We start from the raw sequence: 24,327 nt of genomic DNA on the forward strand, positions 1-24,327 counted from the left end.
CCTGCATGAGAGGCTCCCAGTCACCTGCCAAACCAGCCACCCCTCAACCAGGGGAGGACAGAGTCCAGGTCCAGGCAAAGAGGGGGTAAGCATGCCTGTGAGGCAGCCAGCTCTGTCAGCTCAGAGTTCAACAGTCATCAAGGATTTGATAAAGCGCTGGGGCCCAACTGTTCCTCGGCCTGTGGGGAAGATGAGCATTTCATGGAGATGGTGGCCACAGAGAGAACCCACAGCTCATGACATGAACCTAAGTCAGGCTGGGGGCATGAAACCTACCGTGGTTTCAGATCCTGCTTGGGCAGGAAGCACCATCCATCTCCAGTACCTGTCGCCAGCCGTCAGGTGCCAGGTAGAATGAATGTGCCTGTCACCAATTATTTCCTCTCTACCCAGAAACAGAGTTTGAAAATATAAACTCCATTAAGGAAAAAAAAAAATCAGCCATACAATATCATCACCCCAAATCACTTTTTCAGTGATTTTCAGTTGAAGCAATTAAGTGAAGGTTCTGGTTTATTTATAAAATTCTAAACTTCTCCCTGCCCTGTAAGTGATCTCAAAATACTAAGACAGATGGTATTATACTGACTTTTGTTTTTTGGCTGCACCCCACAGCTTGCAGGATCCTAGTTCCCTGACCTGGGATCGAACCCATGCCCCCTGCCGTGGAAGTGCGGAGCCTTAACCACTGGACCGCCAGGGAATTCCCTATACTGACTTATAAGTAAGTGATTGTTACAAGACCTACAAAGGGTTTTGAGAGAAGCTATGAACTTCCTAACCTTTGAGGATGTCAGGATGGAGGAAACCCCTGCCTTCCGGTCACATTGTAGCACTGCAGTCCCCTCCTCCCTGCAGCACTTGTTTCAAAGTCATCTGTATATTAGAGAAATCAGAGCTTCCACTATTCTCCAGGTTTAAAAATAAAACGTTTTCCCCTCGATTATGTGACTCAAATTTGGCTCAGACTGTATTTGCCAAAAGTTCTACAAAAAAGAGAGAGGATTAAAACGAGTCCTTTTTAGCGTAAAAAATACTGCTTGTATGAGTCAGCCATTATTTCTGCATTTCATACATTCTGGAAATGTATTAATCTTATCCCCGTTCTATTTTAAAATTGCCTTTTTATTGCCAGGACAAACATTCACAAATCTGATACTTACATAAAACTGTAATCAGGCATAGAAATAACCCAGCTTTTCTCCTATTTAGGGTTTCTGCTGTTTTATGGCTCATATGAATGCAACAGACACGCAGCTCCGTTTCAGGGAAATATGAAAAACAGATCTTGCAGCCCAAAGACTGAAAGCAAAGTTTAAAAACTCGTTTTCGGTTAGAGAAAGTAGAAACTGGACTTTGAGAGGGCTCTATTGGCAAAACCCGGTGAAGACCCACCAAGCTAAAACCTGTTTATCCAGTAACAGGGAATTCGGCCCCTCTTAAAACTTGTGGGTCCCCAGAGTAAGGACTTAAAGGATAGAGACTGCAATTTGTGGCTATTTTTAGCCAGCAATCACAGGCAGAATGTAAGCAGCCACAAAAAGGAGGAAGACAACTGTGTTACGTTCTAGATGAAAGACAGCCAGCCCAGAGCGCCAGCCCTGATGAATCACAGCGCTCAGCTGCTTCTCCTCCAGGCAGGGAAGTGTCCTTCCAAGGAGCCCTGCCCTTTCCTGGCCTTAATTTCCTCTTTAAAAGGGACCGGCCGGCTCCGCAGGTCCTCTTCCGCCCTATTACTGAAAGGCACCACTCACTTGAGAAATGGGATTTTAATCGTATATACCAAAAAAGGAGTCTGTCTTCAAATAACACTGTGCTAGGCGTTCTATGTATGTTCTCCGCCTCAGAACAACCCTTCAAGAAAAGTATTTTCATCTCTATTGAAGATGAAGAATAGGGGGAACAGGATTTGAAGGCGTCCTTTGGCAGCGCGGGGTGGGAAAGAACTAAGTCAAGAAAGAGCGTTGGGACGCGGCCCAGGACCGAGGGACAGAGCCTGGGCCTAAGGGGCGGGGCCTAGGCTTGGGGGGCGGGGCGAGGCGAGGCGGACTTGCCTTGAAGTAGGCGAACTGCAGGAACTTGTAGGGCTCTCGGCGCTGGAAGTCGGCCAGCACTTCGCGGCTGGGCTGCGACTGGCGGAAGGCCGGCAGGCCCTGCTTGCAGCGCTTGAGGCAGTGCGCGCGGCGCAGCAGGCCCCCGAAGAGGCGCAGCTCCGGGTGACGCGCGAGGCCGGCGGCGGGCTCGGGCTGCGGCGCCGCGCTGCAGTTGCGGTGGCAGAAGGCCTCGCTGTCGCGTAGCAGGCGGTGCAGCCGTAGGCTGATCTCCAGATAGACCACGCTCTCCGCCCAGTGCTCGCCGCTGTATTGGTCCAGCGCGTGCCGGTAGGCCGACTCGAGCGGCATCAGCTCGTCCCGAGGGAAGCTGCGGAAGCTGTAGCGCTCGTACTGGGCGCGCCCGCAGCGCAGCGCGCAGCCAGCGCACAGCAGCGCCAGCAGCGCCGCAGCCGCCCAGCGCCCCGGCTCCATCGCTCCCGACGGAAGGAAGGAAGGAAGGAGGGGTGCGAGAAGGAAAGGAAGCGGGAGGACTGAGCGACGCGGCGAGCCAAATGCTGGGGAGGCGGGGACGCCAGCCTCCGGCCCGCCCCGTCCGGCTGCCCCTCCCCACCCAATCCGGGGGTCCGGGCGAAGCTGCCCGCGCGGAGTGGGTGTCCTGGGGAGGGGCGCTGCCCTCTAGTTCCTGCACGATCTAACCCGTGATCCTGGGCTCCACGGTTAGCTCCTTTATAAAGAGGGCGGTCTGCAAGCCAGGCGCGGCCCTAATGGATCATAGATCAGCGCTGCTTACACTTTAGAATCTCTTAGAGGACTTGTGAAAACGCAAATTCCTGGACCGTAACCCCAGAGTTTCTCATTCAGCAAGTCTGGTTGGGATGGGGGTCTGAGGATCTGCGATTCTAACCAGCACCCTGGTGAGACTGATCCTGCGGGTCCACGGCCTATTTCAATGAGAAAGACAATGCATAAACAAAATTAATAAGGATGTCAGTGGCGCTTTGTAAACTGTTAAACTAATCAAGTTGAAGATGCACACACCTTATGACTGCCATTCCACTCCTCAGAATATGCTGAAGAGGGAATTCCATGGCGGTCCGGTGGTTAGGACTCGGCGCTTTCACTACTGAGGGCGTGGGTTCAATCCCTGGTGGGGGAACTAAGATCCCGGGAGCAGTGCGGTGCGGCCAAAATTTTTTTAAAATAAATAAAAGAATACGCTCGAGAAACTTATATGTGTGCATCAAAAGATGCGGAAAGGGCTTCCCTGGTGGCGCGGTGGTTGAGAGTCCGCCTGCCGATGCAGGGGACACAGGTTCGTGCCCGGTCCGGGAAGATCCCACGTGCCGCGGAGCGGCTAGGGCCATGAGCCATGGCCGCTGAGCCTGCGCGTCCGGAGCCCGTGCTCCGCGACGGGAGAGGCCACAGCAGAGAGAGGCCCGCGTACCGCAAAAAAAAAATAAAAAAGATGCGGATAGAGGGGCCTCCCTGGTGGTCCAGTGGCTAAGACTCCGTGCGCCCAATGCAGGGAGCCTGGGTTCCATCCCTGGTCAAGGAGCTAGATCCCATATGCTGCGACTGAGAGTTCGCATGCTGCAACTTAAGATCCTGCATGCTGCAACGAAGATCCTGTGGGCCGCAACTAAGACCCGGTGCAGCCAAATAAATAAATTAATATTTTTAAAACAAATAAATAATTTACAGAAAAATTAAAAGGATAGTAGAAACAATTCCTATATAGCCCTCATCCACATTCACAAATTGCTAAGTTATGTCACATTTACTTTCTCTATATTTATCTCTATGCTTTTTTCTGAATCATTTGAGAGTACATTGCATACATGAGGTCACTTCCCCCTTAATCTTTTAGTATTGATATGTATGTCCTAAGAACTAAACTACAGACAATGATCAAATTCAGGAAACTTAGCATTGATGGAGGACTAATCTATATTCCCTATTCCTGTTTTGTCAACTGTCCTAATAATGTCTTTTTTTTTTTTTGCGGTACGCGGGCTTCTCACTGGTGTGGCCTCTCCTGTTGCGGAGCACAGGCTCTGGACGCGCAGGCTCAGTAGCCATGGCTCACGGGCCTAGCCACTCCACGGCATTTGGGATCTTCCCGGACCGGGGCACGAACCCGTGTCCCCTGCATCGGCAGGCGGACTCTCAACCACTGCGTCACCAGGGAAGCCCCATAATAATGTCCTTTACAGCACTTTATTCCCCTGGGCAGGATGCGATCCAATATCCTGTGTTGAATCTAGCTGTCTCTTCTACTTAGTGTTCTGGAATCTGAACCTTCAGCTTTTCTTGTCATCCCATTGACACTGTATAAGAATACAGGCCAAAACAACAATGAGATCCACTACACACCTATTAGAATGGCCAAAATTCAAAATACTGACAACACCAAATGCTGACAAGGATGTAGAACAACAGGAACTCTTCATTCGTTGCTGGTGGGAATACAAAATGGTGCAGCCACTTTGGAAGACAGTGTGGCAGTTTCTTACCAAACTAAGCATACTCTGCCATACCATCCAGCAGTTACATTCATTGATATTTACTGAAATAAATTGAAAACTTATGTCCACACAGAAACCTGCACACAAATATTGATAGCAGCTTTTTACATAATTGCCAAAACTTGGAAGGAAACAAGATGTCCTTCAATAGGCGAATGAATAAATAAACGGTGGTACATCCAGACAATGGAATATTACTCAGCACTAAAAATAAATGAGCTATCAAGCCGCAAAAAAGACATAGAGGAAACAAACACATTTTACTAACTAAAAGAAGCCAATATAAAAAGGCTTTATACTTACTGTATGATTCCAACTATATGGCATTCTGGAAAAGGCAAAATTTTGAAGACAGTAAAAGGATCAGTGGCTGCCAGGTGTTGGGGGGAGAGAGGGATAAACAGGCACAGCACAGAGGATTTTTAGGGCAGTGAGACTATTCCGTGTGATACTATAATGGTGGATAGATGTCATTATACATTTGTCAAAACCCACAGAATGTGAAATACCAAGAGTGAACCCTAATGTAAGCCATGGATTTTGGGTGATTATGATGTGTCAAAGTAGCCTCATTTGTTGTACTCAATATACCACTCTGGTATGGGATTCTGATGGCGGGGAGGCTGTGTGTATGTAGTGATGGGAGATATGTGGAAAATCTCTGTACCTTTCACTCAGTCTTGCTGCAAACCTAAAACTGCTTTAAAAATTAAAGTCTATTTTTAAAAAGAACACAGTCCAGTTATTTTATAAAAAGCCCTTCACTGGGGCTTCTCTGATGTTTCCTCATGATTAGATTCAGATTAAGCTCTTTGGACTAGAATACCATCCTTCTCGGCTGTCACAGGAGGAACACACTGTCTTACCTTATCACCTTATCAGTGACATTAATTTTGTTTACCTTGTTAAGGTCGTATCCATTTTCTCCACTTCATTTTTTTTCTTTCGTAATTAATAAGTGTTTTGGCTATGACACAGCAGCACAGTTCCTAATAGCAGAAAGCAGAAATAACCTGTCTAAAAACAGAAGAGTGGATTTTTTTTTTAGAGAGAGAGGATGTGTGCAGAGGAAAATATTTTACAGCAGAGGATAATGAAAGAATTACAGCTACACATAACAACACAGTTCAACCTTAAAAAGAAAAAAAGAATGATTCCACTTGTCTAAAAGTTTAAAAATATGCTAAAGTACACAAAATATTATTTAGGAATGCAAGTAATACAGTCTTATTTCATACAAACACGCAGGGTAAAACTGTAATGAAAAACGAGCCATAAACAAAAACTTTGGAGAGTGGTTTCCTGTAAGGCGGAAAGAAGGACATGGAATTGGAAGAGGGTCGCAGGAGGGAGACAGGATGCAAGTGAATATGGGAACATTCACTGCATCATTTTTTTTATGCCATACATATATTTTAAAGATATTATTTTAGGGCTTCCCTGGTGGCGCAGTGGTTGAGAGTCCGCCTGCCAATGCAGGGGACACGGGTTCATGGTCCGGGAAGATCCCACATGCCTCAGAGCGGCTGGGCCCATGAGCCATGGCCGCTGAGCCTGCGCGTCTGGAGCCTGTGTTCGCAACAGGAGAGGCCACAACAGTGAGAGGCCCGCGTACCAAAAAAAAAAAAAAAGAATTGGGGAGAGAGTGTGGGGCAGCAAAGGTTAACTGGAATTGCCTTTGAGGAGACGGTCGTGGGTGGGCAGGTGGAGGTGGAGGGAACAGTTGCTTCCCGTGATAATTCAACACAATTTATAAATGGAAGTGAAACCAGACAATGTCTACGGTGGCTGACCCTTGCTGCGGGGGTCTGTTCTGCTTCACTAGAGCTGTGTCCAAGAGTGTCTCCTCCCTAAAGGAGCCAGCGTCCCCCAGGTGACTTTAATGACAAATTCTCTTTCATGAATTTATTCATTCTTTCAATACACTGTTCAGCATCTACCTTATACCAGGTCCTGCCCTTGGCACTGGAATGCAAACATGAATCAGACATATATCCTCGACTGAAAGGAACTTCCAGTCAAGTAGAGATAAGACATCTGTAGTTTTTTCATTTGTTCCATTAACCTATAGTGAACCTATAGGCACTGTATTAAATAAATATCACCTCTTTCCTAAGGGAGCTCAAAGTCTGGAGAAGACATAAGTAAACTTTCAATAACCCACCACCAGAGCTGGAAAGAGTGCTGTGTGGGCCCCAAAGAGAGCTGGGTAACTGTCTTAGTGGGTTCAGTCTGCTATAACAAAATTACCATAGACTGGATAACTTATAAACAGAAATTTATCTGTCACAGTTCTGGAGGCGGAGAAGCCCAAGATCAAGGTGCTGGCAGATTTGTGTCTGGTGAGAACCTGCTCTCTGGTTCATGGATGGCCGTCTTCTCACTGGGTCCTCACAGGATAGAAGGGGCAAGGAAGTTTTCTGGAGTCTCTCTCTTCCTTTTTTCTTTGGCTGGGTAGCTTGCGAGATTTTAGTTTCCTGACCAGGGATTGAACCCAGGCCACGGCAGTGAAAACGCCAAGTCCTAACCACTGGACCACCAGGGAATTCCCTGAAGTCTTTTTTTGGCCACGCATCATGAGGGATCTTAGTTCCCCAACCAGGAATCATACCTGGGCCCCTGCAGTGGTAGAGCAGAGTCCTAACCACTGGACTGCCAGGGAAGTCCCAGGGGTCTCTTTTTTAAAAGCACTAATCCCATTCATGAAGTCCCCGTCCTCATGAACTAATCACCCCAAAGACCTCAAAGACCTCACCTCCAAACACCATCACTTTGGGGATTAGGTTTCAACATATGAATTTGGTGGGGGCTGGGGGTGGGACATAAACATTCAGTCTATAGCACTAATCTAGTCTGAGTCTGGGAAAGTTTCTTGCAAGAGGCCACTCTTTTTTTCTTTTTTTTTAATTTATTTATTTTTGGCTGTGTTGGGTCTTCACTGCTGCGCGCAGGCTTTCTCTAGTTGAGGAGAGCAGGGGTTACTCTTCCTTGCGGTGGCTTCTCTTGTTGCGGAGCAGGGGCTCTAGGCACGCGGGCCTCAGTAGTTGCAGCACACAGACTCAATAGTTGTGGCTCGCAGGCTCTACAGCACAGGCTCAGTAGTTGTAGTGCACGGGCTTATTTGCTCTGCGGCATGTGGGATCTTCCCGGACCAGGGCTCGAACCCGTGTCCCCTGCATTAGCGGGTGGATTCTCAACCACTGCGCCACCAGGGAAGCCCCAAGAGGCCGTTGTTGAACTCCTTTAAAGGGCCTGAAAAAACGGAATAGAAGTTTGCTGGGGGCAAAAATGAACAAAGGAAGAAGATCCTGGGCGAAGAAAACACTACAAAGGAGAAGACAAGTGATGGGACTGGAGGCCAAATAACAGCATAGGAGACCCCTCAGTGTGATCTCCACAGGAAAAATGAGGGCCTGGGAATTCCCTGGCGGTCCAGTGGTTATGACTCCATGCTTCCACTGCTGGGGGCCTGGGTTCAATCCCTGGTCAGGGAACTAAGATCCCACAAGCTGTATGGCATGCCCCCTACAAAAAAATAAAATTAATTAATTAATTAATTAAATAAAGAAATATGAGGGCCTGAGTTAAGGCACAGACCATAAAGGGTCATAACACAGAGAAAGATAAATGTCATAAGTTAGATGTAGGTAGAGCGGTGTGGAAACTGTTAGAAGGAAAAAACTCCTTCAGCTAGTGCAAGCACTGATTACTTCATTACAAAAGAGGTATTAAATCTGGGACTTGAATTGGGATTGAGTTGTGACCTATGGTCCTAAAAGCAAAATCTAAGAGGACCTCCCCAAAACCCACGGTTAGAGAAAGTTCAAGAAATACGTACAGGCAACGGTAGGCTGCAGAGTAATTTCTTCATGTTCAACAAATAATTATCTTATCCTGGGCTAGAAAATAGAGGCTGAGGCAAGGACTAAGTGCTCATTCTTTATTTGGGAGGTAAACCCATGACAGTGGGAGAGACAGGAGAGGCAAAGAGGGAAAGGAAGGATGAGATGCAACACAAAGTAATGTGTTACCACACTGGCTACGGCTTCAGAGCCGCCTTGGCAGGTGGACCCGCTAGACTACGTGGAACGTCTGTGAACAGGCTATATACAGAGAAACCACTCCTTGAAATAGTTGATCCGAGGGAAGAAGGAGAGGCCATTTATTCACTGGCTCTTTTCCTCCTCTGATCTCTGTTGCACTATGGTTCTCTACAGGGGAGTGAACTTTCCTGCCCCTCTGGGTTGCACCACCCAGCCTCTGGCAGCCACGTAGGAAGCATGGTGCTTTGTTCCAGTGAGTGCAGAGGTGTGTAGAGGAGCCAGAAACTCCAGATAGTTGGTTTGGGGCAGCAGATGTGCTGCCAGGGCAGCTGGGTGAAACAGGAAGACTAGAGCTCTGGAGACAGGTGACTAGGGAATCTGAGGCATCACACAAATAATGTTTGATATAGCAGTCAGAGAGGTTGTGATCAAATTACCACAGAAACTCTCTGACCCAGAAGCTGCAAACTTAAATCTCTCATGGGGCCTGCAGGCCATGTCAAAAGAGCAGTGGACCAGATGGAGATTGTTGCCAACTGGAAGAACCTACCTGCCTAAAGAATGTCCCAGTGCATATCTCTGATCTACTGTTACCCTGCTATGGCCAGACCTTCTGATCTTTGAAGAGAAACTGGAAATCCAGATTATGTAAATTCCCCTGATTAAATATTGACAATTCCATTGATTATATAAAATTTAAGACACCAATGGGCCAACATGGTAACTGTCAAAACAAATAGCCCTTTGGCCATATCTAGTTGTAACCTTCGATTGAGCCAGAAAACTACTGTGATCGTTCAGAGACATGAACCACGGCTGCAGATGTGGATATAAAGACAGAGAGGGCTAAATCCGGGGGCCCAGACAAAGAAGAAACAACAGGCCTAGATCAAACACGAAGGGGAAAAAAACAACACTGCAAAGAAGCAGCTGGGAGACCCTAGGGAAGCAGATGCTTTTGCCAGATAGTGAAGGCAAAAGAAGATAGGAGAGAGAGTGTTTAAAACAAAGTCATTTTTCCCCCCCACTAAGGCCAGCCTCACTTGGGGCATTTGTTTTTAGATCTCAGACTCCTGAAAGGGAGTTCGAGGACATGGTGACAAGGGCATCCTAGTGCTCATGACTATCAAGAGCGATGGGCCAGTCCTGGGACACAGCTGCTAACTTTTATTGGGATTGTGGGGAAACTGTTGCCAATGATTTCACAATTTTATATTTTTATTGTTTCATAACCATATCCATCAGTTGGTTGCACAATTTAACCCCAGGATACAGGTCTTGGGACTTATTGTAACAGAAAACTCAAAGACTCGTGAGAAGCATGAGGAATTGCTGCACATCAGAATTGTCCACATCTGTTGGCAGTAGGCTTTATTATTTATTTTTAAATAACTTTTTATTTTCATATAAGAATTGCTATATGTCCTTTACCTAATTCATCAATTGTTAACATTTTGCCTTATTTGCCCTTATTTGCTCCATAATCACGTACATGTAATAATATGTATATTATGTATAATGTATACTTATATATATAAACATATACATATGATCATTGGGGAGGAAGTTGCAGACATTATGCCCCTTTACCCCTAAATGTTTCAGAGTGTATTACCTTTTTGTGTGTGTGTGATTTTTTTTAACAATTTTATTTATTTATTTTTATTTTTGGCTGTGTTGGGTCTTAGTTGCTGCACGTGGTCTTTCTCTAGTTGCAGCGAGCAGGGGCTACTCTTCGTTGTGGTGCACAGGCTTCTCATTGCGGTGGCTTCTCTTGTTGCGGAGCACAGGTTCTAGGCACGCAGGCTTCAGTAGTTGTGGCGCACGGGCTTAGTTGCTCCGCGACATGTGGGATCTTCCTGGACCAGGGATCGAACTCGTGTCCCCTGCATTGGCAGGCGGATTCTTAACCATTGCACCACCAGGGAAGTCCCAGAGTGTATTTCCTAAGAACATAACCACTGTATTGTTATCAAAATTAGAAAATTTAATCTTGATACAATATTATTTTCTAATCCATAGTCTATATTCAACTTTTGTTAATTGTCCCAATAATGTCTCCTGTAGCAACTTTTTTTCCTGGTTCACGATCCAATCTGGGATCATGCACTGCATTTACTTGTCATTTCTTTTTAGTGGAGGCCTTGTTTTTTCCTTGCTTTTAACATCTATCATTTAGTATTCCTAAAACCTATTGCAAATTACAATCATTTTAATAGAACTTTAAAAATATTAGAAATGTAAAGTTAGCTAAATTTTTACACTGAAATACAGATCATAACTGACACTGGGGGACTTACCTGGCGGTCCAGTGGTTAAGACTCTGAGCTTCCAGGGCAGAAGGCTCAGGTTCGTTCCGTGGTCAGGGAACTGAGATCCCACATGCCAAGCGGTGCAGGCCAGAAAAATAAAAAAAAGAAAGAAAAGAAAAGAACTGACACTGGAACCTGAGGAAAGCTCTGTAGGACCACAATGGAAAACAGGTCATTCAAAGGGAGATTGATTCTTGTTCTAAAACTTTATTTATTTATTTTTAATTTTTGTTCGAGTATAGTTGATGTACAATGTTCTGTTAGTTTCTGCTGTACAGCAAAGTGAATCAGTTATACATACACATATATCCACTCTTTTTTTAGATTCTATTCCCATATAGGTAATAACAGTATTGAGTAGAGCTCCCTGTGCTACACAGTAGGTCCTTATTAGTTATCTATTTTATATATAGTAGTGTGCATATGTCGATCCCAATCTCCCAATTTATCCTAACTTGTGCAAAGCCCTGTTAGGATAGAAAAACAAAGTTTTTACCTGTTATCGGGTCGCATATGTCTCTTCCCTTCATTGTTCTTAGGCTACTGATGAGGCCTCTGTGCTTCTCAAGCTACCTTTGGTGAAGGATCACTTTTGTTTCTGTGATTATCAGTGCTCTTTCCCATCCTTCAAGGACTGATCTGGTTGTACAAATCTATAACAATAAATTACTAGAAAAAAGAAATAAAAATAGACATAAAATTCACATCTAATTTTTTCATTATTAGATGCAACAGACAAGCTTTCTCAAATTGCTGTAAGTTTCCAAATACCTACTCTGAATTTCTGTACTTACCTTATGTCACTGGTCCTCGGACCACACTTAGAGTAGCACTGGTCTATATCAGAGCATGCCCCATATATAGTTGTGTATGTGGACATCTTTCTACTGAAAATGATTCCCTATGGGATGATAGCCTTCTCAAGATCACTTCATATTCCCCACAACCTGGAGCAGGAAGTTTACACACCAGCACACACTCTATATGCACACTTGGACAGGAACTATAAGTAAAGTAGGCACAGAAGCATGGCCTTGCAAAAGTAACTCAGGCTCTAATAAACTATAGTGGAAAAGAGTATGAAAAAGAATATATTTTGCTGTACACCGGAAACTAACACAACATTATAAATCAACTATAGTTCAATTAAAAAATAAAAAATAATTCGGGCTCTAAAGTCAGGCAATGAGGGACTTCCCTGGCTGTCCAGTGGTTAAGACTCCGTGCTACCAGTGCAGGGGCCTCCGGTTTGATCCCTGGTCGGGGAACTAAGATCCCGCAGGCTGCACGGCAAGGCCAAAAAAAACCCAGAAAGCAACACAAAACAAAAAAAGGACTAAATGGCGAATACCCTTGTAACCACCCTCTAGTTCAAGAAACAAAACTTTGTTGCCCTTCCATGGGGCCCCTCCCAATCTCAAGCCCTCACCCCCACAAGTAACCACTATTCTTGACTTTTATAATCATCGCTCACAGTGTTAAAAACCAGATTAAGTTTTAAAAAGATGCACAAGTTGTAAAAAATAGTGTTAAAGAAAAGAATTATTCTGACACTTGATAAAATGGTAAGGAAGATTTCCTTCAAGACTTTTTTGTAATAAGGGTCAACTCTACTGCCATAGGTGGGGAGGGATGGGTCTCAATTCTAAGTACAGCAAAGATAGCTGGGGATTTACAGCCAGCAGAGAGAAGGGCTTGTTGGTGAAAAATTGTAAGAGGAGATCTCAAGGGATTCTTGCTAAGGGGAGGTCAAGGACTTAGATGTCAAAGGGAGGTGGGGTGGGGATGAGGACCTTGATCAGATAACAAGAATTGGGGGATTGTTCCTAAACTGACTTAGCAGGATTCTTTGCTAAGACTGCACAATGCAGGGCAGGCAAGGACAGGACAGGCACAGAAGGCCGAGGTCCAGGTCTAGAAGAGTTTAAAAGAGTCTCTAGTCAGAGGAGCCTAATTAAAGTTTAGTCTAGGAGTCTGTCAATAGACCGCATAATTTAACCGTAATTTGTTTTTTTGTTTTGTTTTTGGCTGCACCCTGAGACTTGTGGGACCTTAGTTCCCCCACCAGGGATCAAACCCAGGCCACCGCAGTGAAAGCGCCGAGTCCTAACCACTGGACCACCAGGGAACCCCCTAACCCTACATTTTTATTTTTCAAAACTAAGTTAACAATATAAAAGTCAAAAATATTTAAAATGAGTGAATTTTGTGGAAAGTTAATTATAACTCAATAAAGCTGGAAAAATACATATATTTGAAATCGATTTCCCTAAAGGCTCCTTCCTCTGAGAAAGGGGGGATTTTCAGAGAGTTCGGGGAACTAGGTAGGAAAGACAACTTCAGACTCATATCTAGTGGTTAACCAGCGGTCCTGGACACGTTAACTCAAACAGTAGAGACTTCGTTTTCACGAGTGGAAAACTTGGATAAAACTTGTATTTTATGCCCAGTTGATAGATCTGCGGTATCGCAGGGATGTTGAGGGGCTCAAGGGCAAAACTGAAAGATGGGAGGTGTTGCTACTCTTGTCTCTCAAAACCCAACGATGAAATAAAAATTCCGCAGCCCCTGGTGCTTTGAGGGTTGGCATTCGGAAAGATTTCGCCACAGTTGAAACACACTTCTAAATGTATCAATAACCTGGAACAGTGGTTCTCAAACTTTAGCGTGCATCGGAACTACCTGGAGGGTTTGTAAAAATACAGGTTTCTGGATCCCACCCCTAGAATTTCTTGGGCCAGGACCTGCTATTTCCATTTCTAACACGTACCAGATACAGGATTGGTCTAGGGAACCACACTTTGCAGGCCCCTGGTTTAGTCTTCCGGACAGCCCCGTGGGCAGGGCTGAGAGTCCATCTAGTCCACTTAGGTTTATCTGGCCTCAACTTCCCTCTTCTGTCCTGTCAAGGGAGCCAGGGAGCAAGGAGACCCCTGTTAAAGTCCAACCCCGAGGCGCGTTATCAAGCTGTTGACAGCCAGGCCTCCTGAGGGCCTTTGCAAAAGGCCCCTCCCTCCGGCGGAGCCCTGCCAGTCAGTGCCAAATAACACCATCCTGCTGTCACGCGGCAGCGCTTGGCCCCAGGCTCCCGCCTCCCTGGGTTCCTGGCTCGGCGGCCGCTGGGCGGGGCGCGGGGCGGAGCCGGCGCGGGGCGGTGCCAGGCCGCGGGTCCTCAGTCAAGTGACACCCGGCGGCTGCCCGGGCGCTGACAGTGGAGCCAGGAGGCCGGAGGGTGGATATGCCGGGGGTCGTTCGCATCCTCTCCCTGCTGCTGGTGCCGCTGCTGCTGGGCTCTGCGCGTGGCTTGCACGTAAGTCCACAGGACCCCCGCGCAGGAATGATGGATAGGGGACAGGCTGGCGGGGGACCGGGCTGGTGCTGCGGCCACCTGGGGTCCCAAAGGGCGGAGGTCCTGGGACCCCAAGGCGCGCCCGGGCCCGCAAGGCAACGGGGGGAGCTCAGGCAGTGGGCTGAGCCGGCAGAGGGCCGGCCGGGCGGGGCGAGCTTCCTTACCGGTAGCTCTGTCGCTCGTGTGTTCCGCCCCTGCCGCCTCTTTTCGCTGGGACCTACTTCCTTATTGGTGCAATGAGGGGCTGAGATGAGGTGCTTTCCAGCTTTGCGGGTTTCCGGCAGGGGGATTCCAAGTAGCGCGCGTTCTTGGAGGGCGCCTTGGGCTCTGTCTGCTTGGCGCGCCCTTCCTTGCCAGCGCTCTGCGGAGCGCTCCGGAAGGAGAAAAATGGGGTCAAGAGAGGCCCCCGCAATGGGAACATTGGATTAATTACCTTCGAGGTGGTCTCTTTTCGGACATCTCGTGCCCTTCTCGGCCCTTCCCACCGCCTACTTTTTAAGGCTTGGATTTTCCAAACCTTTAGGGTTTGGCGGTGGGCAAGAGGCAGGCTGCAGGTAGCCGCCAGCGTTGCTGGAGGGAGGTCTGGCGGGACGAGGTGCTGGGCGGTGCGGGGCGTGCACGATTGCGGGAGAACTACAGCCTCAGTCCACCCGGCAGAGCTAAGGCAGGGGCCGAGGGAACTCCGAATCGCTCCTGGGAAGGTCAGCATCACGGCCTTGGAAAGGTGGGGTGGATCTGAGGGGAGAGGGACCGGGGGATTTAAACGGGCGCCTGTCTCTCTGCACGTTCAGGGAACCAACTTTGGTTTCTCCAGAGTTCGGGTGGGCTGAGTCTGGGACTTGTTTTATAAGTGGAAAATGGTGAACTTTGACTTGCAAATTACACCTTTGATAAAAGGCTTTCAGTAAAGTACGTAGGGCAGGGGAAAAAAATATATATATATATATATATTTTTATTTTAATTTATCTATCTTAAACCGAGGTTGAGAATCTTATTTGGAAAACAACTGCTGAAAATATTTTCATTTTGGATTCTTCTTGGGAAAAGGTCACCTCAAATGACTATTTGCTAACCTTTGTCTACCTGGGTCTGTGCTTCCCCTGCCCCAGTTTTTTGTCTGGGAGCCCTGGAGTGGGAACTAGCCAGCCATGAGAGCCACAAGAGAACAGTTCAAGGATTCAGTGGCAGAGAAAGATGGGGAGATGGCAGATCTTAACCGATGTCTAGGAGGGTTGTGAGACGGGAGGGATAAGGATTTATGGAGGAGGAGCTGGGGGACAGGGCAGCCTGCCATGTCGTGGTCGCTCATTATCCTTGTGCAGCATCATTCACAGGGGCTGCCCTGTGACTGCCAGGAGGCCGTCTTCACCCCAGGAATCCTTATGTTAGGTGTCTAGGTGTCCCTCCTGGGCCTAGAGCTGGAAAAGATACCAGCCAACTAGCTTTCCATGATTTCCTTCTTACATTTATTTACAACAGCGGTTCTCAAACATTAACTGTCCTAGAAGTTAAAACCGAACATTTAAAAGTATTTATTAACTTACTTAAGAAATCGTAAAATCGTTATATGTTAATAAACTTTACATATTTCTTGAAAAATAATAATTTCTTCCCAAATTGTAGGGCGAAGAGTGACATTGTACATTTTTGCAAATCTCTTTCATGTCTGTCTTAATAGATGATAGTTGGATTCTCATAGCTACTTCTGCATTCATTCTCGCTATATCACATGTCATGTAGCCTCTGGAAAACTTCACTGTACACTCATGAGAGAATGGTTATGGCTTAGTCCTGTTTTGTTTTGGTTTTTTTTGCGGTACCCGGGCCTCTCATTGCCGTGGCCTCTGCCGCTGCGGAGCACAGGCTCCGGACGCTCAGGCTCAGCGGCCATGGCTCACAGGCCCAGCCGCTCCGCGGCATGTGGGATCCTCCCAGACCGGGGCTCGAACCCGCGTCCCCTGCATCGGCAGGCAGACTCCCAACCACTGCGCCACCAGGGAAGCCCCTTAGTACTGTTTTTGAAAATAGTTTTGACTTAATGGACCCCCCCGAAAGGGTCTCCCTGGACCACACTTTGAGAACCGCTGGTTTAGAATGTTTTTGTTATTATAAAATTTCATACGCATTATGGAAATACCTGAAACATACAGAAAACGGTAAGAAAATGAAACTGCCCATCCTGTTATAATCCAGCATGTTTGTATTTCAATAATAAAATGTAGCAACTGACTGGTATTTGAGTGGCTTGGATTCAGGATGGGTTGGGCAGGTGTAAGTGGCCTTCAGGTTTTGACTGGGGACAAAGAAGCTCTCATATCCCACAAAGCTGACGCCGGTTCCTGGTTGCAGGCGGAGCTGACCTGGAAACCCGTCCTTGGCCACTGTCCTATCTAAGGAGCTCACCTTCCAGAGCCCGCCTGCACAGAACTGGCAGGGGACCCTCTTAGGAGCAGAGGTGATGGCGATCTTCAGGCAGCTGTCCCTGGGCGCAAAGGCCGCCCTGGCAGCCGGCACTGTCTTCGTGTCCATGGTCATCTCCCGCTCCTACCTGGCGGAGAGCCTCGAGCTCAGGGCCTGGCGGTGGCTGTTCCGCCTGCAGCTCGCCCTGTTTGCCAACTCGCTCATGCTCCTCGGTTCCCTCTACATCTGGCGAAGCACCGTCAGCAACCTCAGCCACTCCCCTGCTGCAGAGTCGGCCTGTTTCCAGCTTTGGAAGTTGGCCGTTGTGGCCTTCCTGGCCCTGGCCCATTCCAGTTTCTTCACCATGATCTTTCTAGTGGCCGAGGAGCCCTATCTCTTTTCCCTGACGGCCTACTCCTGCCTTGGGGCATACATCATCATGGTCTGCTTCCTCTGTACCCTCAGTGGCATGGAGCAGGCCTACCAGCTCCTGGCCTTGCGCGCCGGCAGGGTGGTGGGCAGCCTTGACAAGACAAGGAAGCTGGCACTCAGGCCAGCGCTGGCGGTGCTGGTGTCCGCCGTGCTCAGTGTGGTAGGGCTGCTGAACGCTGCCCAGCCCCCGGCTGTGAAAACCGTGGAGGTGCCCATCCATTGGCTGCCCGCCTCCATGGACAACCTCAAGATCGCGCTGCTCTCCGACATCCACTTGGGCCCCACGGTGGGCAGGACCAAGATGGAGATGTTCGTGAAGATGGTGAACACGCTGGAACCGGATGTCACAGTGATTGTGGGTGACCTGTGTGATGCCGAAGCCTCTGTCCTCCGGACAGCCGTCGCTCCTCTGGGCCAGCTTCGCTCACGCCTCGGCACCTACTTCGTCACGGGGAATCACGAGTACTACACATCAGATGTCAGCAACTGGTTTGCGCTGCTGGAATCCCTGAACGTCACGCCCCTTCACAATCAGAACGTGAAGATTTCTGCCACCCGGGCCCAGCCTGGCGGGGGTGAGGATGATGACTGGATCTGCTTGGCCGGGGTGGACGACATCGAAGCAGACATCCTGCACTACTCTGGCCACGGCATGGATCTCAAGAAGGCTCTGGGGGGCTGCAGCCCGGACCACACCACCATCTTGCTAGCTCATCAGCCCCTGGCTGCCAAGAGAGCTCTCCAGGCTCGGCCAGATATCAACTTGATCCTTTCTGGGCACACTCACGCTGGGCAGATCTTTCCCTTGAATGTGGCAGCCTATCTCCTGAACCCCTTCTTTGCTGGTCTGTACCAAGTGGCCCAGACTACATTTGTTTATGTGAGCCCAGGCACGGCCTACTATGGGATACCCATGCGACTGGGCAGCAGGGCGGAGATTACAGAGCTCGTCCTGCAGCGGGTTCCCTGAACCCACCCCTGCCCCGTGCGCCTCCTCATTGCCCTTGCCCTCCATCCCCGACCCTCTGCAGACCAGGCTGCCTGCTTTATCCCCTCCAGTCTCTCCTGCCAGCACACGCTTGTCACAAGACCGGCTTGCACCGTGATCAGTGGTGGGGCTGCCTGTTAACTCTGTAGGTGGCCATCTGCTTCTTTCTGTGCATTTGTGAGGCCACTAAAGTCACATGTGTAGGAACAGGCATCTATTTTCCAGATGATGTGGAGTAAGCCCTCCTCCTCTGCAGAACTCATGGGGATGAACTGAACCAGGGGGTTGCTTGAAGGGGATGCCTGTGGAAAGTGGAGTAGGGAGGGGGCTCTTGGTATTTTAAAAGCCTCTTTAGGACTTAAGCAGTTTTCAAAATCATTGATCCAGAGCTTTCTGGGGAAGGGGCAGTGTGGCTAGGTAATCTGGGAGAACTGGCGAGATGGAGGCCCCTCTGGCTGCTGGAGAAGAAGCTTTTCTTTTCCCCCTTGGTTCTATCAGAGTCCCCTTTACTGAGAGCATCAGCCAAGTCGGCTGGAATATAGGCTCATCCTGTTCCGGGCCTTGAGTGATGCTGTCTAATTGGCTGTGCTCCTGGGCCTTTGGGGTTGGGGGTGGGGCAGAAGGATGGGAACACTGGTCTGTGAATGAAGGTCAGAGTGCCGCTGCCTAGGAATTCAGAGGGTGTTTGCCAAACTTGGCTCCTTTTATACAACACCTGGATGAGGTGATTAGGGACAGGCGACTTTCCCCAACTGAGAGATGAGGGAACCGAGGCAAAGGGAGGTAGAGCACTGGCGGCAGCACAAGGGTTATGGGAGATTCTGGCTGGAAGCCAGGTTTTCTGCCTCCCAAGACCAGTGTTCTTCCCACTGCCTGATGGTAAGTAGCTGTACCCTTACAGGTGAGGATAGGGTTCAAACACAAGTAACATTGTAACGAGAACAAGCAAGGGCCTATAACCTGATGCCCTTTCGAAGTGGTCTGCTTGAGGCCGATTTCAGTTCATGGTAACTACGTGAGCAGGACCCGGAAGGGAGTCGGCCAGTTTCAGTGTAGGGTGGCTGTTACACTGGAGGGACAGTCAGGAAACTGGAGTGCACACCCCCCACCCCAGGTTTGGGTCAGAAACGGAGGTTCGCTCTCTACCGGTAGGGAGGTTGAGGCTTGCATGGGGAGTGGCAGGGCACTGAGCTCCTGCGGGCCCCAAGGCCTTCCCTTCGTGGGACCCCTGGCTCTGGGATGCTGGGCTGTCCTTCCTGCTGGTGGCTCACTGCCCCCTTCCCCCCCACCAGCCTGACCCCATCAGAGCTGTCCTAGCGCTCTGGCCACAGAACCAGACGGCCATCCCTAAGCTGGACCCTCAGAAAAAGAGGCAGGGGTTACCGTGTCTGGAGCAGCCCCAGCCTCGCTGGCCGGCCTCTGTGCCAGAGGTAGGATACCCTTTGACCCTGGGGTAGCAATAAGGCCTGATAGACAAGGCCTCACTGAGAATCTTTCTGCGACAGGGAACTCTGACTGGAGGGGCTCACCCTCCTGCTTTCTTGTCAGGCAGCATCGGGCAAATGACCTCACTGAGCCTCGGTTTCCCTCACCCTGAAATGGGGATAATTATCGTATCTACCTCAAGATTGTTTTGCAGGGAGGGTATTAAGACATGGCGCAGAAGTTGCTTGTAGCTCAGTCACAAGGAAGCAGTTGATGTTGCTAATTTTTAAACATCCCATGGGGCCTGCAAAGGGGCTGTGTTGGTCACAGGTGCACGGAGAATTTATGGAGCAGCCAGTCCTGGGAAACAGGAGTGGGTCCCATGCCGCCTGCCACTGGGGCCCAGTGATTTGTCACAGCAGCAACTGCTGGGGTTGCTTTCCTCTGTCTCTTGCCTGTGTTATTGTCTCCCTGTGCGCACTCAGCCTGGCCAGGGCAAGTCTCTCCATTTTCCCCCTTGTCCTCTTGGTTAGCGGAACCCTGGGGGCTCCTGGAGACCACCTTTCTTGTTTCCAGGCAACCAAAGTATTGACAGCGGGTCTTCCAGTCGAGTTTAAAATGTATCTGAGTTGAGATTTCAGTGGTTTCCTTATTACTTACCCCCTCGTGTTTAATCATCCTTACAGCCAGGAATAAGTTTGGAGAAAAACTTATCCAGAACCAAGGAAAGGACCCTGGAGAGGCTTTCTTTTAACACAGTTTGCGGGTGGTGGGGTTATAGGAGGGGGAAGTGCTTTGCCAAGGGCAGCGCCCAGCTCAGCTCAAGTTTCCTGACTGCATTCTTGGTGGCATCACTCAACCTCGCCACCTCAGGAAGGTCACTCTTCCAGACCCTCTCACATTCTCGTGCCCTGACCCCAGTTGGGATCACCCCCAGTCTACACTAGTTCTGCCATTTGTCTTCCACCTTGTGTGTCTCCTGCTCTACCAAGTATTATTTCACTGGTTTCTTGATTTGGGTTCTTTCTCATCAGTGCCCTGAGCTGGATGGAATTCACTTCCATCAGTCCTGCTTTTCATCTTGCACCTTCTTGTCTCTTCTCTTTCCCCGAGCATTTTTCAGTCTTTCAGCATTTTTCAGTCTTGAGCACCTGTCTGTCATCCCTGCTCTGAAGTCCTTGCTTGACTGATTCCTCTCTTAACAGAAACAAGACAGGTCCATCTTCTGTGCCCAAGGAATAGTCAGCAGCACCTTCTCACACTTGGTTTGTGTCCCATGACGTGGTGGAAGTTTTCCCAGCACAAATTTCTCCAATTGTGTCCAGATATGGTCCTGGTGGGCTGCTCTCCACGGCCCCCTTGGTACCTCTGTTCCCTGTTCTTCACTCATTTACCTTCTTTGATTTGTTTATTTATTGCCGGGGGAGGTGGTGAGAAACATTTACTTGAAGCTTGAAAATGCTTTCAGTTTCATTCTAGTTTCTTTTTAAAAATCTGTTAAATGCAAGTTAAAATGAAACATAAAGCTTTCTAAAAATTAACTATAGGGCTTCCCTGGTGGTGCAGTGGTTGAGAGTCCGCCTGCCGATGTGGGGGACACGGGTTCGCGCCCCGGTTCAGGAAGATCCCACATGCCGCGGAGCGGCTGGGGCCGTGAGCCACGGCCGCTGAGCCTGCGCGTCTGGAGCCTGTGCTCCGCAATGGGAGAGGCCACAACAGTGAGAGGCCCGCGTAGCACAAAAAAAAAAAAATTAACTATAGCCTGTGTACTGGGATACTATATATACATTTTTTTAAAAATTTTTATGTATTTATTTTTGGCTGTGTTGGGTCTTCGTTTCTGTGTGAGGGCTTTCTCTAGTTGCGGCAAGCGGGGGCCACTCTTCATCGCGGTGCACAGGCCTCTCACTATCGCGGCCTCTCTTGTTGCGGAGCGCAGGCTCAGTAGTTGTGGCTCACGGGCCTAGTTGCTCCGCGGCATGTGGGATCTTCCCAGACCAGGGCTCAAACCCGTGTCCCCTGCATTGGCAGGCAGATTCTCAACCACTGCACCACCAGGGAAGCCCTGGGATACTATTGTTGTAAAACCTCAATACATTAATCCTACTGCCATTCATTCCAAACATCCATCCATCCGACCATCCTTTTTTCCCCTTGTTTGTTCTTTTTAAAAGCTTTTTATTGTGAAAACTCGGAAGTATTCACAAACTAGGGAAAGCAGCAACAGAATCCCCATCACCCAGCTTCAACATTTGTGACTATTCTACTGTTCCTTCTCATCTACCCCAGCCCTTCACTCTTTCTTTTTTGTCAGGAGTATATTAAGGCAAATCTTAGAAAATATAATTTCACCCCCAAATGCTTCAGTATGAATCCTTTTTAAAAAAGCATATCCATAATGCTGTTATAGCTGATGAAATTCACAGTAATTCTTTAATATCATCTTATACCTAGTTAGGAGACTTGGGGCTAGAAGTTAGGTTTTCTACCTCTTAATAAAAGTATTTTTTCCACTGTCTGAGGATTAGGTGGCTGTATCTATTACAAGTAACTTTAGGATTCAAATGCAGTTAACTGTGTAAAGAGTTAGTTTTCAGTTTTTCCGATTATCTCAATTGTCTTTTGTGTGTGTGTGATAGAAAAACACATAGTGTGGAATTTATCATCTTAGTGATTTTTAAGTGTACAGTTCAATGGCGTTAAGTGTATTCACATTGATGTACAACAGATCTCCAGAGCTTTTTCATCTTGCAAATGTAAAACTCTATACCCATTAAACAACAACTCCCCTACCCACCCCCAGCCTCTGGTAACCACTACTTTACATTCTGTTTCTATGAATCTGACTACTCTGGGTACTTCATATAAGTGGAATTATATATTATTTGTCTTTTGTGGCTGGATTATTTCACTTAGCATAATGTCCTCAGTGTTCATCCCCACTGTAGCATGTGACAAGACTTCCTTTTTAAGGACGAATAATATTCCATTGCATGTATATACCACAGTTTGTTCATTCATCAGTGGACATTTGGGTTGCTTTCACGTCTTGCCTGTTGTGAATAGTGCTGCTGTGAACATGGGTGTGCAAATATCTCTTTGAGACCCTGCTTTCTATTCTTTTGGATATATACCCAGAAGTGGAATTGCTGGATCATATAGTAGTTCTATTTTTCATTTTTTGAGGAAACTCTATACTGTTTTCCATAGCAGTTGGACCACTTTATAATCCCATCAGCAGTACACAAGTGTTCCAGTTTCTCTATATCCTCACCAAATCTTATCTTCCATTTTTTTGTTTAATAAATTTATTTATTTATTTATTTATTTATTTATGGCTACACTGGGTCGCTGGTCTGCGCGGGCTTTCTCTTGTTGTGGCGAGCGGTGGCTACTCTTCGTTGCAGTGCATGGGCTTCTCATTGCAGTGGCTTCTCTTGTTGCGAGCATGGGCTCTAGGCACGCAGCTCAGTAGTTGTGGCTCGCGGGCTGTAGAGCACAGGCTCAGTAGTTCTGGTGCACAGGCTTAGTTGCTCCGTGGCATGTGGGATCTTCCTGGACTGGGGATCGAACCCGTGTCCCTTGTATTGACAGGCAGATTCTTTTTCTTTTTTTTAAATTTATTTTTGGCTGCATTGGGTCTTTGTTGCTGTGCGCAGGCTTTCTCTAGTTGCGGCGAGTGGGGCTTCTCTTGTTGCGGAGCATGGGCTCTAGGCGCTCAGGCTTCAGTAGTTGTGGCACGCGGGCTCAGTAGTTGTGGTTCCCAGGCTCTATAGCACAGGCTCAGTAGTTGTGGCACATGGGCTTAGTTGCTCCGCGGCATGTGGGATCTTCCCAGACTGGGGCTTGAACCCATGTCCTCTGCGTTGGCAGGCAGATTCTTAACCACTGCGCCACCAGGGAAGTCCCTGTTTGTTTGTTTTTGATAGTGGTGTGAGGTGATAACTTATTGTGGTGTTGATTTGCATTTCTCTGATGATTGGTAATGTTGAGCATCTTTTCATAGGCTTGTTGGCTATTTATATACCATCTTTGGAAGAATGTCTATTCAGGTCTTTTGCCCATTTTAAAATCATATTTGATTTTTTTGTTCTTGAGTTGTAGGTCTTTATTATTCTGGATATTAACCGCTTATCAGATATATGATTTGCAATTATTATCTCCCATTCCATAGATTGACTTTTCACTGTATTGTATTGTATTGATTGTATCCCTTGATGCGAAAAAGTTAAGTTTGATGTTCCATTTGTCTATTTTTGCTTTTGTTGCCAGTGCTTTTGGTGTCATAACCAAGCAGTCACTGCCAACCAAGCCCAATATCATAAAGCTTTCCCCCTATGTTTTCTTCGAGGAGTTTTAAATTTTGGGTTTTATGTTTCGGTCTTTGATCCATTTTGAGTTATTTTTGTATATGGTGTAAATTAAGGATCCAACTTCATTCTTCTGCATGTGGATATCCAGTTTTCCCAACACTTTTTGTTTAAGAGACTGTCCTTTCCCCATTGAGTGGTCTTGGCACCCTTACTGATGACCATGTGAACATTTGTGTGACAGTTTATTTTGAGGCCCCTCTATTCTATTCTATTGGTGTATTTGTCTGTCTTTATATCAGGAACTCATTGTTTTTTATTACAGTAGTTTTGAAATCAGGAAGTGTGAGTCTCCCAACTTTGTTCTTCTTTTCCAAAATTGTTTTAGCTATTGGGGGTTCCTTGAAATTCTGTATGAATTTTAGGATGAATTTTTCTGTTTCTGCAAAGAATGCTGTTGGGTTTCTGATAGAGATTACATTGACTCT

At 47.6% G+C, this 24,327-nt stretch overlaps 3 protein-coding genes and 2 long non-coding RNA genes across 8 annotated transcripts in view; 2 read left to right on the plus strand and 3 right to left on the minus strand.

The window, feature by feature from the left end:
* The window catches only part of CRTAP (cartilage associated protein), a 33,128-nt gene extending 30,342 nt beyond the window's left edge, over nt 1-2,786 (minus strand). The window contains exon 1 of one of the 2 annotated variants that reach the window (XM_004279699.4): nt 2,055-2,780. In XM_004279699.4, the coding sequence (XP_004279747.1) occupies nt 2,055-2,525 (471 nt within the window). In that variant the 5' untranslated portion in view covers nt 2,526-2,780. Of the gene's footprint in view, nt 1-2,054 lie in introns of both variants that reach the window. The other variant, XM_033405484.2, reaches the window with a different exon arrangement.
* Nucleotides 1-24,327, minus strand: part of LOC125965618 (uncharacterized) — a 129,907-nt gene that overhangs the window by 36,659 nt on the left and 68,921 nt on the right. The window lies entirely within an intron of this gene.
* Nucleotides 10,257-14,646, minus strand: LOC117196531 (uncharacterized). Of its 2 annotated transcripts, none has more exons than XR_007479694.1 (4): nt 14,448-14,646; nt 11,431-11,603; nt 10,923-10,992; nt 10,257-10,568 (listed from the first exon to the last, which is right to left on the minus strand). It is a non-coding gene; the product is annotated as an uncharacterized LOC117196531 (long non-coding RNA). The 2 variants fall into 2 exon arrangements; XR_004476761.2 differs by having other exon boundaries at nt 10,923-11,081.
* Nucleotides 14,103-24,327, plus strand: part of GLB1 (galactosidase beta 1) — an 89,858-nt gene continuing 79,633 nt past the window's right edge. The window contains exon 1 of one of the 2 annotated variants that reach the window (XM_004279697.3): nt 14,103-14,244. In XM_004279697.3, coding sequence (XP_004279745.1) covers nt 14,173-14,244 — 72 coding nt within the window. In that variant the 5' untranslated portion in view covers nt 14,103-14,172. The remainder of the gene's footprint in view (nt 14,245-24,327) is intronic. The other variant, XM_033405480.2, reaches the window with a different exon arrangement.
* On the plus strand, nt 14,105-24,166 carry TMPPE (transmembrane protein with metallophosphoesterase domain). Its single transcript, XM_004279698.3, has 2 exons — nt 14,105-14,244; nt 16,634-24,166. Exon 2 carries the CDS (start codon nt 16,743-16,745, stop codon nt 18,084-18,086), a length of 1,344 nt encoding a protein of 447 aa, XP_004279746.1. The 5' UTR covers nt 14,105-14,244; nt 16,634-16,742; the 3' UTR covers nt 18,087-24,166.

Source organism: Orcinus orca, chromosome 10 (genome assembly GCF_937001465.1).
Source record: "Orcinus orca chromosome 10, mOrcOrc1.1, whole genome shotgun sequence".
NCBI lineage: Eukaryota > Metazoa > Chordata > Mammalia > Artiodactyla > Delphinidae > Orcinus > Orcinus orca.

Bases quoted from the DNA above. Each gene is read 5' to 3' on its own strand.
- TMPPE (XM_004279698.3), top strand. From the start codon at position 16,743: ATGGCGATCTTCAGGCAGCTGTCCCTGGGCGCAAAGGCCGCCCTGGCA.